This window comes from Lycorma delicatula, chromosome 4 (genome assembly GCF_047948215.1).
Source record: "Lycorma delicatula isolate Av1 chromosome 4, ASM4794821v1, whole genome shotgun sequence".
NCBI lineage: Eukaryota > Metazoa > Arthropoda > Insecta > Hemiptera > Fulgoridae > Lycorma > Lycorma delicatula.
Window position 1 is genome coordinate 53,687,073 of NC_134458.1, and position 20,739 is coordinate 53,707,811.

The 20,739-nt window shown below is 33.2% G+C and overlaps 1 protein-coding gene across 7 annotated transcripts in view; it reads right to left on the minus strand.

Moving 5' to 3' along the window:
- Nucleotides 1-20,739, minus strand: part of NfI (Nuclear factor I) — a 989,818-nt gene that overhangs the window by 54,833 nt on the left and 914,246 nt on the right. For all 7 annotated transcript variants that reach the window (XM_075362974.1, XM_075362976.1, XM_075362975.1 and 4 more), the window contains one exon: nt 11,816-11,953. In XM_075362974.1, coding sequence (XP_075219089.1) covers nt 11,816-11,953 — 138 coding nt within the window. The remainder of the gene's footprint in view (nt 1-11,815; nt 11,954-20,739) is intronic.

Consider the following 20,739-nt stretch of genomic DNA (forward strand, 5'->3'; position numbering starts at 1 on the left):
AAAAGAATTATGTAATATACGAGTGTCCCAAAAGTCGCTTGACCGAGAAATACAATATTTGTATTTTATGTCATATGATTAATATTTATAAAATTTCATATTTGTTAGGTTGGTCTCGCTACTTATATTGTTTTCATTTTTTTTCCAGCTGACTGAGTAATTTACTGTTCATGTTTACCAGTGTTGATCTGTAAATTACCCATGAACCGTAAACTAAAAACCGAACAATGTGTTTTTACAATGTTGGTGGAAGACCGACAAAAAATGTTGAAGTCTTTCAGCAATTTGAAGAAACATTTTCTCAAACTCCAGCACCATCCAGACGAGCAATCTACAACCTGAATAAAAGATTTGAGACAAGCGGAAACGTACATGATTTGTCAAGGAGTGGAAGCCTAAAATTGCTGCAAGTAAAGATAACAAACATTGCCGAATCAGTTATTCAGAGCCCAAAGAAATCTATTCGTAAAAGATTTGGGTTGGGTATTGCTTGCAGTAGTGTGCATCGTATTTTGAAAGCATTGAAACTAAAAGCTTATCGTCCAGAACCGCATCGAAGTTTAATAAAAGATGACTTCGACAAGCGTCTTGAGTTCTGTGAATAGTTTGTTATACGCTGCAAGGCAGAGCTTAACTTTCAAAACCGAATTTTTTGGATGGATAAAGCTTTCTTTAAACTAAGCGATTGCATCAATCGTGATAACTGTGTGTACTGGATTGACACAAATCCGCACGAAGTACTTGAGCAAGAAATCCAAGCATCAATGTGTGGGCTGGTATATGGAGTGGTGGCATTGTAGGTTCGTACTTTTTCAATGGCACAGTAAGTGGTGATTCCTACCTTGAAATATTACAAGACGTAATTTTACCTGAGCTACAAAATAACCCTTTGTTGAAAATATTAATTCAATTTGGCAACAAGATGGTGCTGCGCCGTATTAGAGTTTATAGGTAAGAGAATGTATCGGTAGCAATTTCGACGAGTAGATCAGAAAACGTGGTACAACTGAATGGCCACCAAGATCGTGTGATCTTACACCGTTAGACTTTTCAGTTTGGGAAATTTTGAAAAATAATGTTTTCTCTCATAAGCCTAGATATTTGCAATAGTTGGGACAAATAATCGAAGATGAATTTGAAGCGTTATACATAAACAAAGATCTGTGTAAAAAAATTGGTTACAAGTGTAAAAGAACTGCTGTGAAATATATATTGAATTGCATGGGCAGCATTTTGAGCAACTCTTGTAAGGTTTTATATAATAAATTTTACAATCTATAAAAAAATTATGGTTGATTTAATAGCACAAGTATTGTTTTCAGCTTTTGTAATATTGTATTTTTCGGTCAAGCGACTTTTGGGACACCCATATATATATATATAAAAATATTTCCATCTTGTTTTCAACTGTTACTAACATGAAATTTAGTGATTTAAATGATTCTGAAATAATATTTTTTATCACTTGTTTAAACTAAAAATAAAAATTTCAATATTTTAATGTAAATGAAATTAAGTTTCTTCGAACGGATTTACAAATTTCTGGGATAACAACCTGATTACTAAAAATACCTTTTTACTCATCAAGCAACAGATGATTTAATAATTAGGAGACATGAAGATGGAATAATATATGAAAATGAAGGTTAAGAAAACTTAAGTAAAGAGAATAGAGGACAGTAAATCAATGAACGTCTACACAAAAAAAGATAGTAAAATATTTAGGTATGATGTTAGCAAAAATTAAAAAAGGGAAAACTTAATAAAAATCATATTAGCTATGGATAACGAAGCATTGTATAGTAAGATCAAATTAAATTTTAAGAAGCATTTTGGGAAATGTTATGCTTGATATGTATATCTGTATGGGTAAGAAAATGGAGATTAAGCAAAATGGGCAAAGAAAGAGTGGAAGCGTTTGAAGTAAGAACATGGAGGTATTTTGCAGAAACTTAAGTGGACAGATACGGTGAAAAATGAAAAAGTAACGGGAAGAGGAATGAAAATAGAAGCTTAATTAGAACGATTCAAAGTAGGAAGGCCAACTAACTCGGGTGTATCATGAAAGGAGAAGGATTGATTAAAATAGTACTTGGAGGATCAATAGAAGGTACAAAAATAGAGGCCAAAACGATTAAAAGTTATAAATTATCGAAAATAAAACACAAAAATTATATAAATACTTAAAATGATTTTATAACAACTGAAGGAAATTCCAAGAAGTTGAAAGAAGTTACTCCTGAATACTAAAAATATTCAAAATGTAATTCTGCATAGAGAGTACAATACAAGACCGCTTATAAAATATTAATTAAAACAAATTTCTTTTATATTTCTGGAAAATTGTAAAAAGGGCTTAAAGAAATCAATTCAATTCTACAAACGAGATGCTGGATTGAACCATCTATCATAAGGTGAGATCGAACCTTGATTTCCTTTACACCTTAGTTTTGCAAGATGCAGAGACATGTGTTGGGAGAATTCGAACGAGAAACACGCAGTGGGACAGTAGCAGTTGAAGAAAGCTGTCCATGAAGATGTTCATAAAAGAAAAGGGATCAAAGAAGTCTCTTCTAGCAGTTACCTTAGGAATACCGAACAGAATACAGAATTCAGTGATACTGAGATCCAAAAAGATGAATTTAAACTGCAGCCAGGAGAGAAAATTATTCTGAATCTATTCTATTTTTTCAGACGTATAACTCACGTTTTCTATTCCAAACGAGTTTTATTCAAGAAGGCTCTGCACCAAAGCCTTATTAAACAAACCCAAACATGTTCGAAGATAACGAAAAGATCTTGCCAGCCATTTAACAAGGCCAAAATTACGTCTTGCTCTAGGAACAATTTGATCAACATGATCAGATAAATAAAGCTTGGAGTCCAAGAAGACAGTGAGATCCATTACAGCGCATTCATTCTGTATAATGTGTTCAACCAAAAGGAATCCATAAAACGAGATATTTATCTTGCTTGAAAAAGAAAGTTAATTTTGTGAAAATTCAAAGACATAAGGTTCTGTTGAGACTACCGGAGAATAGCGTCTGTAATCCTCTCCAGCAGGTGATGGTCACCATGAGAACAAATACTCCGAAAGATCTTTAAATCAGCCGCATACATGGCGAAATCAACAGCAGTTACATCAAAAACATCATTGATAAATAGAAGTAAAATCAAGAGACCAACACTGGATCCTGTGGAACTCTAGATGTTGCAAGAAACTCAGAGTTAGAAGTAGTACCGGCAAAGTAAACAGCAAAATGTCTGTCACAAAGGTAGGAAGAAATTTATTCTATGAGACGATTACTGAAGTCAAAATTCTGCAGCTTACGAGCAAGCAAGTGATGATTCATCTTATCAAATGACTTCTGGAAGTGAAGAAAACCACATCGACCTGACCCCGATTCTCTTCAGTCCTCCCTATGACACTAAAAAAAGAAGCAATATTGAAAACATCTTTTAAGATTAGTCTTTTAATGAAGACTAATTTTATTTTGTAATAACGATTTTTTTATAATTTGAAGAAAAATTGGTAGACCATCTCCTCGTAAAACCGCGCTGGATAAAACAGATACTATGACGGACAGGACTAAATATATGGAGAGACTATTTTTCTATAATCTTTTAAAAGATATTAAAAATATGAGATGATAATTTTGGAATACCGGGTTTAGGAATGGGGGGGATACGGTAGCCTTCTTTCAAAAAACAGGGAATACGCCAGTCCGAAGACTCTAATTACACAAAGATGTTAGAGTGGGTACTATAACATCAGCAATGTCTTTGATAACAAAAGGTGAGACACAATCAGAACAACAGCAGACCTAGGATTCGAGGATCTTATCACTCTAAAACCATCTCAACATCGAGATCAGTGCAGTTCAATCCATCAAGCCGTACAGTCTGGGGGTGAAAATCCTCCTCAAAAAACTGATACATCGACTGAAACAGAATACCGAAGTGACAGCAAAGTTCAACCAGACAATTGGTATCAAGCAAACGCGTAGTAGTTCTCTAACCGTCAGTTCAATGTTTGGAAACATTCCTGAACCGGGATTGCTTACTTGAAAGATCTTCCTCACAACCCTGAACATATTTTAATTTTTCACGTCTCACAGTTCTCTTGACCTCGCGTCGAACCGTGTAAAGATCTGCCACTCTATATCAGCAGGCAATCCAGACTATTTAAAATGACTATGGGCATTTTTCTCTAATTTTGTAAGTCCAACGAGATGTCTGGAAAACTAAGATGGAAATTTTGAAGGCTTATGCCTAAAGTTGCATTCATTATGACTCGATGAAAAGCCGACACTGAGTCATTCAGACTGTTTGAAAGACGAAAGAAAATCACCTTTACTGAATGTAAAATGTTAAATGTAGGAACTACAAACAATATGAATGTACTTAAATCCTTAATAAACATGGTGACTGGAGAATGAAATTTGTCAGATCTAACCACACCATCAGAATGAGAACAGAAATCAGAAAAAGGAAACTTGGTAATACTAGATGGAGTTGGGAGTTGCGTAGCCGGACTATTATTTAAATCCAATCAATGAATTCCAAATTGAAATCGTCAACCAGGTCAAAAATATCTAGGAAAAAATATAATAGATACTGAGGAAAAGTACAAGAGCATCAATCAACACCAGCAACATTAAAATCTTCAAGATTTAAGATGTAAAAATGAAGAAGATGAATCAAATCCTTTAGAGAATTAATATAACTCTCCAAAATAAAGGGCTGAACAAAATTAGAAAAGTAGTGGTTCCGATCAGCAAGCTTTCCTTATCATTTCTAGGAATCGATCCAAACAATCTCCGGGGTTAACTATCTAGATCTTACCGCAAGCCAGGATTCACCACGAACAAAGCACTTTTTCTGTGGCTGTTAGGAGCAACCAGTCCAGGATTAGAAGTCAGTTTACCTAACTGGGCTCTACTATTTAAAGTTCTTCGCTAAACAGCTACTTGGCCATTTAATTTAGAGTCAGCAGTAGGGTCCGAGTTCTGGCCTCGTACCCCTTAACAACAGTAGCCCATGTGTGACCAATATAACTGTCACCATGAACATCCTCGGGTAATTTTGTTAAGGAAGAGGAGACATAATCTTATCAGATGAGAAAAACTTTTTGAAAAAGTTATCCAAGTCAGAAAGATCAATATAATATATAATATAAAGATCAATATCATTACCATGATCAGAATTGGTATTAAAATTAAATTAATAGTATTTTTACAGATAACATATTTGGAATTAGTACAGTCCCATTACTAGAATTAATTTTGGACTCTACGATTCTTCCTGCGTTTTATTTTAGACCCCTTATTATTTGAATTAGGTTTGAAAAGGGAACTAGTGGGATGATTAGAGGGAACATAAGGAACATAAGTTTTAGAAATAATATTACTGCTGATCTGGATAATGGAAATGAAGAAAATATAGTTGCATTTTTACACGCCAGTGGACTTCTTAAAAGTCTATAAAAATGAAAGTTTAAAGCTGTGACAAAAGAAACTCTAAGCGGTAGCTTATATATATATATATATATATATATATATAAAGAAAAAATGGTATTGATAAGTTTAATTTTAATTTTAAATGTATGCATATATACATAAGGGAGTCTCGAAACGTGGCACGTATAGTGACGGGAGGTAGCCTTCTTGCCTAGGCCATTTTGGCTCACCTGCATTCAAGAGCAGTGAGTCGGGGTGTGTCCGATGATGGCATGGGGGACCCTCAAGGGTGGATTGAGGGCGCGAGGCTGTGGGTGTACGCTGTGCATGCCTATAGCCTGTTTATAAGAAGGATTCAACTGCCACGGCACCCTGGCGCGACTGATATACTGCTCAACGGCGGCTCTGGTCGCCCCGAGGGTGCTTAAACAAACTATAAATGAGACTCGTAGAAGAAAGAAAGAAAGATATGGTAGGATAAGTTTTAATTTTAATTTTAATTTAATGGTCTTTTGGGAACCTAACTCAAATTTTAATATTGGGGCCCTTTACACCCCATAAGTGTTTTGTGATTGTCCTTGTCTTTATGTCTTAAATGTTTTGTGTAGTTTGTGTTTTTAAATAAAATGTAAGGGCCCTTTACACCCTTACATATGACGATCCAGATGGTGATAGTAGTTTCTTTTAAAGATTGTGACGAGGGCTAATGACCTTAGCAGTCGATGCCCATAAAAATTCAGAAAAAAAATAATAATGCCCTCGATAAAATCCAACCTCACGTCTTTGAATTTACTTCTGCGTACACGTCCAGGCGGACAACATGATACTTCGGTACGGTTATTTATGTCAGCCAGTAATAAATAAAGACAATAGTTTTGCTCAGGAGCTCCCTCGCGGAGTACGAAAAGTGGTGGTCCCAAGTTGTGAGCTTGCTCACATCAGCCTAGCCCTAACCCTTGGCAGGGAGTTTCCTGTGGGTAAGGGTGTCGGAGCCCTTTTTTTTATTTTATTTTATTTTTTTTCTCTGAATGTTTGTTTTTTTTTTCATCCGATTAGGAGCCTTTTACACTCCTTATCGGAATTTGTTAAATTTTATAAGTTATTTTTTTTAATATTTTAAAGACTGACTGTGATATTAGTTGTAAGATTTTTGTGATATTAGTTGTAAGTTTTATCTCTTTTTTTAGTTTTAAGTTTTATTTAGTTTAATATGATAGTTTTTAACGTAGTTTTAAGTTACATGTTAGTGTTTTTGTTATCCGAGAATGGGCCTTTTACACCCATTCCGGATTTTGCTTACTGTGATAGTAGTTTTAAGTTTTAATTACTTTTTCTTTTACTTTTATTTATTTATTTTCCGGGCGATGATAACGTTTAACCGTTTTTCGCCCTAAAAAAAAAAAAAAAAAAAAATATATATAGTGGGTCAGACTATACTTGACTCTCCAGTCTGGGCTAAATTTGTGAAGTCGGTAGATTGGAGGAACCCAGGTAGGATCAGTAGTGATCCGATACATGTCCAACCGCCTCTCCGACCGCACCTTGCGAATCCTTGATTGGTGTCTTTTTTGGATAGCTTCCCTTACTTCCACATTTTCTGTGGCAGAGGATCCACATAAAAACTTTCTTCCTGGAAAGCCCTTGTCTTCACAAGCGAAGCGAAGGAGAAATGCAGAATTCAGCGATGTAGTAAAAGACGGATCGAATCAATATTCGACCAAAGAGTAATGTAGCAATGTCAAAATATTTGGCTATCAATAGGAGGAAAGGGGATTTCACTAAGATTAGTCTTTTTGTGATAGCTTGGGACATCACAGAAGTTCCAGAAGAACTGGTAAAGGAGGTTAAGAAACTGCTATGGAACTATTTGTTGAAACCGTCAGCGATTTAAACCATTACGGCTACTCAAAGCCAAGAAGATTAGAGTGATGGCTACTGAAGTTGAACCACATGGTACTCTAAATACCTCAAAGGGAGTACCTGTGAACTAAATATACGACGCAACGGAGAAGTTTTACTCTCCGCGTTGCATGTCCTCACCTTTAATAAACCGACCTGTTCGGGAAAAATAAACGCTGATTTTCACAGTGTGGATTTACGTCCGTTCATTTCGACTCCATTGCGGTGCTTTGGATGTCAGAGATTTGGACATATAGCAGCACGATGTACAAGGAAACAGATCTGAGCTTGTGGTGATCCACTGCATCCGGATGACCGAGGAGGAATCCACCTATTGTGACAATTTTCATAGGCATCATCTCGCAAGAGCTCGAAACTGTCAAATGTATAAGGAAGAAGTTGCAATTTAGGAGGTAAAATCCATACCAAAAGTCAGTCCTTCAAAATAAGGAAAATTGCCAGTAGCAGGTCATCAAAGGTCACAACGTCTTATGCGCAGGTTGCTGCGGCTCCAGCAACTTCTTTCAAACAGAAAGATGTAATCTCTGAGCTAGCACCATACTTTTTTTTTTTTTTTTTTTTTTTCCCCCTGCTCCCTCGGGCCGTATACTAGCACCATACTTAGCACCATACTAGCACCATACTTAGCTAAATATGGTTGAACGCATCGTCAATAAAAAAATTAAAAGTTGATCGACCAGAGAAAGCACCGCAAACCGGTTCAGAAAAAATAAGATTTCGCTAAGCAAAAGAGTTTTTTCAACCCAGGAAAAAAACACTAGTCATAAGGTGTAGCAAAAACACAGTCTGAACCTAATTTAATTTAGGTCAAAGTTCAGATAAAAAAAAAATCTCCATTCAGATAGATCCCCAAGTTAGAAAGATGATGAGATAATGATTTTAGATAAAAAGAGACATCCCGATCCCGTAGGGGAAGACACCTGCCTAGTGACGTTCCGATCCCCCCCCCCTTTGTTCATAGCCCTGATGGGCGGGCTTTAACGGGAGTCGTCTATCACCCTACCCTCTGATTTTTTACATCTCATAGTAATAAGCCTGGCCTCGTTGAGATGCCACCGATGTAAATGCCTCGGTAGACATTTACATCGGTGATTTATAAACTCAGCTTTTGCCTTCGCTGTAGGCCTCGTCCGGACATCTTGAATGTCCTACTTCGTTTCCCTCTGAACCAGCTAACCAAGTTCGCGGAAGCACGAACCCCGCTCCTATCAGGTTGGTTTGCTTGGCATTTCTACCGCCACCACCCCATTCGGTCGCCCTAAAGCCATCCCCCCAGGTCCCGTATAAACATGTACAGGGATCTTCCCTTCGTCGTGGTGTCCCATTTCAGCTGCCATGCTTCCATCGCGAGGCTCTGCAGCCTCTTCCGTAAGCGGGAGATGGGCAACTGAAGGAAATTTTTATCCGGTGCATTGTGATCACCTTTCCGTTTCGGTAATGGCCCGGCCCGAAACCGCATCCCAAATACCTCGGCCTTCCAGCCTCTTCGCTATCTCCACATGGCTGCCCAAACTTTCACCACTAAATCGATTGGGAGAGCCTTTCCCAATACGGTGGTAGCCTTGTAGGAGGTTTTTTAAAAACACCAGTGCAATTAAGGCTCTGCGCTGGGGACTCCTTAAATTTTGAAGAAGAGCTATATTCATATCCAACCTATGCGTCCAAACGGGCGCCATGGAAGAGATCATGCTTTCGAAGACACCTCGGTACACCATGTAAATTTGACGGCCAGACAGTCCATAGTCCTTCCGAGCAATCCTCCTAAGTTTGTGCATCACTGAGACGGCGTCCGCCGCTACTTGCCTTATGTGGTTGCTAAACAGCAACTTCTCATCAAACAAAACACCTAGGTACTAATGAACTCTCACTCGGCTGATTACACAGCCTTTATACTTAATGTGGGGATTTCGACTGTACGATAATTTGTCTAGTTCTACGCGTCTAATTCTACTTTATTGAGCCAATTTCAGTGAATATCTCGACATTCGAGGCAAATTTAAACACATAATACTACCAAAATGTTGTTGGAAACAACGGAATTTAGTCCTAATATCCTTATTGAACTCAAACTTAGTTCATACCCCAGAGTTAGGTTAATTTATGGACTCCGGTGTGGTCTACAAGAGGCGGACAGACCGTCCGCCTCTCCCACTCTTCCTACTCCAACTCAGCTCTATTACAGAGTTCCGTGTGACATTCACTTGCTTCAACCATCGTCGAGATGCCGCTACACCTCACGGCTGCATGGGATCCATGCCCTCGGCAGTGCAATCGCAGTCCCGCCGACAGTGTCGTGTGCTCATTCTAATCTGCCCACGTCAAAATGCCGCTACACCTCACGGCTGCACGGTAACCCATGACCAGATATAAGAAAAAGAAACAGTTGATCAGTAGCTATGATGCCTCCGAAAGCACAGAGGGCTCCAAAAGAGTGGGCGAGCATTTTAGTCACCCCAGAAATTTCAACGGGGATTGAAATCAATCTGGAATTGGATGCAGTACTCTCCGCTCCATCTGAGTCGGGATCATGCGTTACCGGCCGCAAAACACCCTCTCATTCTCTCAACCACCATCATTGGTATCGGAGATGGATGAAGATTCCATCCCTGAGACCTCAGATATCCTGTCTTCAGAGGTGGAGGCCGTCAGGAGCTAAGCTACTGATGAATTTATTTTAAGGATGTGCTTTTAATAATTACGGACTCTTTACACCCGTTTACATAGTTTAGACAACATTTCTTTAGAACTACACTGTAAAATTTTAAATGGCAAGAGCCCTATATATACTTATCACGTTGTATTATTTTGGGGCTTTAATGTTTTATGACAAGTCTGTTTTCTGATCGATCTGTTTGACAAGACTGGTCTTTTGATTTGGTCGCTATTTTTAATTAGGGTGAGAAAGATTTAGCTTGCGACAAGGGCTAATGAACATAGTAATCAGTGCTCAGCTATAAAAAAAAAAAATAACAATAACCTACATTCCAACTCAAGCTCCTACTTAAAAATAAAAATTTACTACGGAAAAAGTGACGGATAGGACTCAGTAAGTGTGTTATGATCCAGCATGACAAAAATTATGTGTCGGTATATATTTTCCTTAGAAAAAAGGTGTTTATCATTAAAAAAAAGTTTACTATTTATGAAAACTTACGTCGAGTAATAGCTAGAAATAATTAAGAGAAATTTTAAAAATCATCAAATTTTAAAAAAGTGAAAAAAATTTTAAAATTATTTATTATAAATATTACGCGTAACGCTGAATATTGTTATTTTTATTATTAAAAGGAGCATCATTTTAAGAAAAAATATTTATTAAAAAATTACTATTTATGTTTCTATCTTCTTTTAAAATCAAATTAAATAAATTATCGTAACAACCTACTTGGTAGTCAATAATGTTTTTAAAGAAAAGGGAGAGAGGCTGGTGATATTTATTATCTTTTTTTACCAGGATTAAATCTAGTGTTTATTTATCCGCACTTAAAGGTAATATAAATGGGGAAATGTATGAAAATGACAAAATTATTTTAATAAATTTACATCCCACCGATTAAATTTTTACGAATAAACCTATTTTAATTAAAAATATGTTTGTGGGAATTAAAAAAATACATACAAAAACAAACAAAAATGCTATTTTGATATAAAGCTAAAATCAACAACAATATCCTAGATGAAAAAATCTATCACATATTTTTCGGATATACTATAGGTAATAATTAGGAAATTATTTTAAAAAAAAATCGAAAATGCAAGTCTAATTAAAAGAAAAGTACGCAGTTCTGACGTTCAAAAACATCTTTTTTTTATGGTAAAATTTACGTCATAAAATAATAAATAATAATAATTTTTATATGTCATCAAATCTGTACTTTCCAGAGCTTTTTCATAGTCTTTGTTACTGTGTTAAGTGCTCCATAAGTATTCAATACAAAAAAACTTTTACATCAAACTCTTGTAGTGTACCGTAGTTTAATCGATTCATTCAAATTATTTCCTCAAGTGTCTAGATATATCTAATTTTGTTAAGTCTCTAGTTCTTATTATAAGTGTACTTGTTACTTTTTACACTTCAGGAAAACCGGGATGTGTTGCTTATGAGAATCTTACAAGAAATAACGGTATCCAGCAGGAGACAAAGAGAAAATGTTAAATATATATATATATATATATATATAATTTGTTTGGCTTAGCATCGAACTGTTAACTTTCCATAATATATAGCAAACACTAATCATTGTGCAACCCTGATACGTATAGGGTAGTGTTGTAGCTAAAAGTTGCGTTAAAATTTCTGTTAAGGTGCTCAAAAAAATAAGGCAAATTTAGATAAATTCTAAGGTATGTGATTTTGTTGAAAGACAACGTGTCAATATAATAACTAAGAATTTTAATTAAAAAATAATTTATTAATATTTAATAAAATATCTTACTGTACGCTCCGGAGGCCATCATGCTCGCCGAGTGATCCGTAGCAGGTGGAGTATAACTGCTGCAGTAGTAACTGGGACTTTCTATTTTGATGACATTTATTGGCGGTTGCATTCCATTTGGGTTATGAACAATTGAAGCTGTAACAATAATGAAAAAATATCAGCATACATAATTAAATTTTAACTAGTGGTTTTAATTTTTAAATAACTAAAAAATAAAAAGTAATTTATTTTAGACAAATATGTTTCAGGTAGAAGCTATTTCACTTCGAAAGAGGAAGAAAATGGGCAGTAATTGTTTCGATTTAGCCGATTTAAAGTCAATAAAGTACATTAACCATCGATAATTTTGAAACCCAAAAACCTTTTTAATTTTAATTTTCAAAATTCACAATTTTTGACAGTCTGATTTTAATTTATCACTACGTTTTTATTTTGAGGTTACGTCGCTACGTAACACAATGAAAGCCTAACTACGGTTCGACAATCGGTCTTATCCGATCGTTTATTATCGTCGGTTCGTTGAAACAAACGGTAATAAGGGGCTTTGAAATAATTTTATATTTAACGGGATTAGAACCAGAACCTTTTAATATTACAGAACAACTTTTGAAGAATATTAATGTTGCGATGTATAATATTGTTAAACGGCTAAACCGACTTTACTTAAATTGCTTACGTATGGTATAAAGTAATTAGGTTTGAAACCGGTCGAGGATTTGATTTAATATAATGATAATCGGACTCCAAAAACGATAATGATAATCGGTTTCATAAATTTTTTAAGTCGGTATACAAACTCAAATAAAAATGTTCAATAGAACCCGATGACAAAGTTAAACGTTATGTTTTCCTTTGCTACCTAACTTATTTTCTTACTTAATGGCTACAAATTAAAAAGATGCACTAGCATACATATTTAAATACAAACTTTTAAAAATAAAAGTTATAAAACTTCACATGAACTCAACATTGTTTACGGTCAATTTATTTATGAAAAATGTTTGGCCTACTTAAATGAACGACTTTAAAAATGTATATAAACATCTAACTCCTATCCCTCTGATAAAACGTGAGAAACGCTTGAGAAAAATGATAATTTATAAATTATCTTTTTTTAACTGTATACTCCTGTAACTGAAAACCGATTGTATATAAAATATTAATATTTTAAAATTATCTTCACCGGCGTACGAAATGGACAAAACAATTTCAAAATAAAATTAAAACTTTCAGTCGATTATTAATTATGGAACGCTGATAAGTCTGATAAATAATCTTTAAAGATCAACTTTACCGGCATATTACTTTAATATTTAACTATTTCTACCGACATCAATTTATCCTAAATTCCCCGATTGCCCTATTATATATCGCAGAACATAAGCGTACCCCGCTAAACTAAAAATAAATACTGTATTTACGGATATTTTGGAACAACAGATTACTTAAATTGTGAGATTGTTTACTCGTGATATCTTCTATCAATAAAATCAGAATGCAGAGTCATTCTGATGAAAATATGTTTTCAAGTCAAACTAAAAAAAATTAAATTTGTCAAACTCAATCTTATTAACATAATTGAAATAGATAGTTAAATTTTAGATCTTTTTCTTTCAAAAAATAATTCTGTAATCGAAACTGAACAAAATCTATACGGTATTATTAAAAACAAAAAAAAAATTCTGTATTTTGCTTCAAGCAATAGGCCTCACGATTTGTTCTCGTCATGAACTCCCAGGAATCCAAGATTCCTGTAATCGTCGTGAGGATAATAATGCAAGATACTCTTTGGTAGCTTATTATAATCTTTAATAAATGTTTATTCTTTTGTTATCAGCATTACACGATTTGTCATTAAGATTGTAAATATTCTTATATTATCATTGTAGAGCCTACACTGATTAATCTAAACCTCGTTTCCACATTTGGATTCTCTATGGGTCTTCAGAAATTACCGCTATATAATCACACAGGCGTAACCAATATCTTGTAAAACTGTCTCCTTACCAGCTTTGTTTTTTAAAGGTCTGCTTTTTTTCCGCACGTGAAACCGAATCTCTCGATCTTAATTTTAATATTTAATTCTCCAAAGGAATTTCCGTCAGACTTCAAAAAAAGTGTTATAGTCATGATACCAAAGAAAGCAGGGGCAGATAAATGTGAAGAATACAGAACAATTAGTTTAACTAGTCATGCATCAAAAATCTTAACTAGAATTCTATACAGAAGAATTGAGAGGAGAGTGGAGGAAGTGTTAGGAGAAGACCAATTTGGTTTCAGGAAAAGTATAGGGACAAGGGAAGCAATTTTAGGCCTCAGATTAATAGTAGAAGGAAGATTAAAGAAAAACAAACCAACATACTTGGCGTTTATAGACCTAGAAAAGGCATTCGATAACGTAGACTGGAATAAAATGTTCAGCATTTTAAAAAAATTAGGGTTCAAATACAGAGATAGAAGAACAATTGCTAACATGTACAGGAACCAAACAGCAACAGTAATAATTGAAGAACATAAGAAAGAAGCCGTAATAAGAAAGGGAGTCCGACAAGGATGTTCCTTATCTCCGTTACTTTTTAATCTTTACATGGAACTAGCAGTTAATGATGTTAAAGAACAATTTAGATTCGGAGTAACAGTACAAGGTGAAAAGATAAAGATGCTACGATTTGCTGATGATATAGTAATTCTAGCCGAGAGTAAAAAGGATTTAGAAGAAACAATGAACGGCATAGATGAAGTCCTACGCAAGAACTACCGCATGAAAATAAACAAGAACAAAAGGAAAGTAATGAAATGTAGTAGAAATAACAAAGATGGACCACTGAATGTGAAAATAGGAGGAGAAAAGATTATGGAGGTATAAGAATTTTGTTATTTGGGAAGTAGAATTGCTAAAGATGGACGAAGCAGGAGCGATATAAAATGCCGAATAGCACAAGCGAAACGAGCCTTCAGTAAGAAATATAATTTGTTTACATCAAAAATTAATTTAAATGACAGGAAAAGATTTTTGAAAGTATATGTTTGGAGTGTCGCTTTATATGGAAGTGAAACTTGGACGATCGGAGTATCTGAGAAGAAAAGATTAGAAGCTTTTGAAATGTGGTGCTATAGGAGAATGTTAAAAATCAGATGGGTGGATAAAGTGACAAATGAAGAGGTATTGCGGCAAATAGATGAAGAAAGAAGCATTTGGAAAAATATAGTTAAAAGAAGAGACAGACTTATAGGCCACATACTAAGGCATCCTGGAATAATCGCTTTAATATTGGAAGGACAGGTAGAAGGAAAAAATTGTGTAGGCAGGCCACGTTTGGAATCTGTAAAACAAATTGTTAGGGATGTAGGATGTAGAGGGTGTACTGAAATGAAACGACTAGCACTAGATAGGGAATCTTGGAGAGCTGCATCAAACCAGTCAAATGACTGAAGACAAAAAAAAAAATTCTCCAAAATGAGTAAAAATACGATCTAAATATCTGAACTGTGAAACCTACCATATGGTCTGATCATTCAAAATCCAAATAAAAATCACATCTCAGTATGAAATCAAAAAATCACATGGGAGACGGGAAAAACGTTTGAATTTGCTTCGGGTACCGAAATCTTCATGTAATATTCACGCATGTATTACATAATTCACACCACGCCTGTTTCGTTAAAACCTCATTATCAGATATTATAGTCTGATCATCAGCAAAAAGTAATTTCCAAATTTTGTCCAATTTATATCGTTAAAAACGTATCGGAGAGCGTCATTCATACTTAATTACAAGTTTTTATAAATACGGATCTTCATTTCAATGTTTTATAAAAATAAACAGTAAAAAGCTTAAGAGAATATTGCATTACTATTTGTATACTATTACTATTTATATATTTGCATTACTTTTTTATACATTTTAAAATCAAATTATAACAATAACAATCTAAATTCAAAAATAATAATACTTGTATTAAAAAATTAAAAGAAAAGACAGTTAAGTCATTAAATGTTTTATTAAAATTAGTTTATTTTACGTACTGTTTTTCCTTTAAAATCTTCGTTGAATACTTTCTTAGAACGAATTTTTTAAAGGAAAAGTTAATTAAAAACGGAATAAAAATTTTTTACTATAATAGTTATAGTTATATTATATTAATTATAGATAGTTATAGATAATATCTATTAGCTATCTCAGTCGTTATGTTTTATTATCTTTTGTACTGCTAAGATGCAATTTGTTTATTATTCATTAAATCACTAATTTTATAATTTTTTAAAGGTAAAAATGTTAAAATCGTTGCTAAGATCGTGTTCCTTATTAGTTGATGTGTAAGAAAATATTCTGAATGGGATATACTAAGAGAGAAACTGAGTCTGAAAATAAATAAAACAAAACAAATGAAATGCGATAGAGAAGAGGATAAAGAGAAATTAAATAGTAAGATGACTCGTAAAAGAAAAGTGTATTGATATTAAATATAAATAAAAAAATTATAAAGATATTCTTGAAGGTAATTGTTTGTGTACTTTATAGTAATGAAACGGGAATAATAGGAATAACAATAAGCAAAAGAAAAGAGACCTTTGAAATTTGATATTTTAGGAAGAAATATGAAAATCAGACGGGTAGATAAATTACAAAATGAAGAGGTCTTGAGACGAATAGGAAGGAAAGAGATTTATAGTAAAGCCTTTTAAAAATAAACGAATTAAATCTGTAGAAAATAATAATTAAGACGTCAAGGCTTAATTAATTTGATGACAGAGGGCTATGTAAAAGATAAAATCTGCAAAGGAAGACAACTGGAATGTGTAAAACAGATTTTGGAAGATATAAGATGTAATAATTACATTGAACTTAAAAAAAATTAGTACAAATCAGAAAGTACACAAAAACTAAATCCAGTGATTAAAATGAATGATGACTAGATTATCTTCTTAATGAAGAGAAAAAATTAAATAATTATAAAACAGTTTAACCTTTATAAAAACATTATAAAGAACATAAGGAAATTTAAATTTAAACGAAAAAACGGCTATTATCAACATGTGGTGCATGAATACCGATAAATATTAAATACTTTTCGCATAAAATTAAAAAAAATAAAATAACCAGGAGGTGGTTTACTGCAAAACGCAATTTTATTATTAAAATATTATATTTTACGTCGTGATAGAAACGTGTTATAAGTTTTAATAAATAGTTTACATTAAAAGTTAAGCTATAATATAAATTTTTCAATGTCGCCTTTCGAGACACGATTACATAAATAAAAAATCATCTCCTACAGTTTGTACAGCTGAATTTAATTAACTGTAAAAATGTTATAGAAAAGAATGTAATATTAAAGTTCACATAAAGTGATTAATTACTATTAATTCCGAGATTAATCTGATTTTAACAGCGTAAGCTTATCTTGGAGTTATCCGTTGTAAAATAAGATCCGTCAGAATTACTATAAGTTCTATAGTTTGTACAATAATCTCTTTCACTCGAGATTCTTTTCGTGAAAAAACGTTCTGTAAAAATATTCTTTATTTTTTAAACATTACTAAGCACAGGAATCAAGTACCGTTGCGAAGTCACGCGCGTTAGAAACTTTGTAAGTAAGAAATAGTCGGAACACCAAAATCTGTCATTTACGTTAATAACCCGATCAACTTAACTTTAGATGAATGCGATCGGCGGTTAGTGGTTAACACCGCATCCAGTTTCCTCTTCACTCTTCATCGTCCACCGGCTTCGATAGAGTAAGGGTATCAGCCGTACGGGGGAATGTGTGAAACGGGGATGTTCACTCGGTTTTTCCTGTTCAGTCGCCCATCCGCAGGCGGCGGTTCCGAGTTAAATGGGTCGGAGCTGATTCAATAATCAATAACTTATCTTCTAATCGGGAGAGGAAGCCGCAGTAGCGGTGGGTCCGTAAAAGAGGGAGAGTGAGGAACGGGGGAAGAAAGGGTAGGAGTACAAAGCGAAGTGCGGTAAAGTAATCCTAGGGCCTGGTTCACTTTTGCGGGAAACCGTTCAGTTTAACTCCGATCACGTGACTATTTAGTTCATGGCCCGAATAACTTTTGAAATACTACATTTAATTATCGTAATTTACCGTGCTCGGGTTCAATCAGATGCAACTGCCTTTTAAACTACCCGCGGAATACAAACCGTTCTTGAGGTTACGTTAAAAAAAAAACACTGCCATTGCTCTCACACATACGCAAACATATACACTCCTATAACAGCATCTTAACACATCTGATTTTCTCGAAAAGGCAGTCAAACAAGAAATAAAATAAGTGAATAACAAACATTATTTCAATCAGATATTTTTTAAATGTTAGTTCATTAATAATGAAGATAGTTTAATTTATGGTTGGGGGAAGGAGGCGGTCGGCGTATTGTTACAAAATGTTATATAGGGGAAGGAGTGGTCAACCAATGTAACACGTAACATTTACATTTAATAATAATAAAAAAATATTAAAAAAAAAACATCAAAAGGTCATTGCATTTTAATCTTTCGTAAGTGAACGTATCTCATGAAACCTATCCATAATAGGAAAGTATGTTGGTATCCAGGTACGTATAAGACGTGCAAATAAAATTGGATAAAAACAGAAACAAAACTGCTTATATTTAAAAAAGGTAATTAAATAATTTGAAATCTAAAGAACAGCTTTGTAAATGCTATACGAATAAATTATTTATCCTAAGTACATTGCCAAGTACAGAATTCAATTTAAAAGAGGATTTGAAGGAATACTATTGTAAATGTACAGCAAACATTTTCAGCCTAATTTTTATTAGGCTTTTAACTATGTTAAATTTCTCAGCTCAGTAACGAAAAGGAAGATGCATAATTTACAAAGTATTACAGATATTTTATAAAAATTAATATAGTAAATATTAAAATTAAATATTTAAATAAAATAAAATATTTAAATATTTAATTAAAATTAAATATAGTACCGTTGAGGACAAACAAATTTCATACTGATCCTCAATATTTTGATATTTACAAGTATGGATTAAAACGTTAAATAATGGGAAGTCGGCTTATAAAATTAAGTAATGAATTAAATTTGTAATAAAGGAGGTTTAGAAAATTTTTTAATATGTAATTATTAACCTTGTATAAGCCACGTACGGCATTTTGAATGAAATTTATCTTAGAGCAATGTTTTTGTTTAGAAAGAGGTTTTTCAGGTTGATTTTGTCTAAGGTACGGTATAAATAAGATAAATTGAAATGTAGTTGTTTTAGTCCATCTAATTTAAAGAAGATAATCTGAAAATACGAAAGCATGGTAGTTTCTTCAAAATTAAAATACCTGAACCCCTTCAAGCATTCGATTGAAAGTGCACTTAATTTTTATAAATCGAAACAAAACTTTATTAAAAAAAATGCGCATTTCAGTGGTTAAACGTTGTCACGAATTCATAAGGGCAGAAGAATGTCGCTTTGAACCCTTCCTTAGTTGCGTATAAAACATTTAAAGAAAAAAAATTGAATTAACTGTGTTTTTGTTTTTTTTTTTTTGTTAGGAAACTTGATTGGCAGCTGAACAATTCTATTCTTAATAAAAATTTATAGCGGTGTTTTTATTTTATCCCATCCTTTTTTACATTAAAAGAAGCAATTTCATTTCGTTACGGAATTATTTTTTTCTGAAAATGGAAGAAAAACTAAAGAAAAGTAAGTACACTTTTATGATTATTTTTTTAATTAAGTATATGATTTTAAATTAAAATAAATAAATAACTTCCAACATAAAAAGGTTTTTCACCAGCACTTACAAGAAAAATTAAACCTAAAAGTTAATAAAATTTAGTTGTGGACAGTCCAGGTTAAAAGTAAAAGGTAAAATTACATTAAACAGTCTACTAAACACTCTTAAATGGAGAGTTTAATGCGCATATAGAGTTTTTTATTTATATTTCGTAAATGACTCGAGTATTAATTTTTTTCCGTTTTACTTTAGTTAATATTGTAATTACGAAGCTAATTATTAAGCTTAAAAATCATCGGCAAAGGTGTAATAGGTTTAGTATATTGTAAATAAATAATTAATTAAAAGTATTTAGTTGGGGAAATACCAAATAAATCGTTAAGTACAATTAATTTGTGAAAAAAAAAAAAATTGAAAGTAAAATCTAATTTATTTAAAAAAAATAAAAAATCTGACTTATTTATTTTCCAGACGATACGTTTGAGAGAGAATATTGATGAAATGATTTGTCTTTTTAAAAACCATTACTTATATTACCTCTCTCTCTCTCTCTCTCTCTCTATAAATATATATACATATACTCGTGTATATATATATATATATATATATATATAAGAAGTTTATATGTAAATTTTCTGTAGAAAGGAAAAAAATATCTAATCAGATGAGGAACTCGTTTAGTGTCGCCAGTGTTTTATTATTACTTTGCTATTTATATGTTCGAGTATGGATAAATAATAAGAGTTACTCGCTGTATTAATCTTTCTATCTCTCTTCGATGTTTGTATCGAGAGACACGCTAAGGACATCAACTATGCTAAAAGTTATAGTACAGGATTATTGTTTTCTGAGGTCTACTCACAATTAATATTCTTCATCATATAATCATCATGGACTAATAATAATCCAACGGTTTTCAGTTTACGTCATTCGTATACCGATATCCGATTGTATTCAGCCGAAAGATCACGCGATTTTTTTATATTAAATCAAATTATTGCCGATCCGATTTCTTCGAAAATATTCACCTGCTCATATAAAATATAATATTAAATGCGATTAATATTTTAATACAAAAATATGTAACGTCATGCCAACTTACTGTTACGTAAGAAATTCAGTTTTATTGGAGTAAAACAAAAGTAATAAAATGTGGCAAAAAAGAAGATAAATACGGCACCAAAAGAAGAATAAATTTATACAAA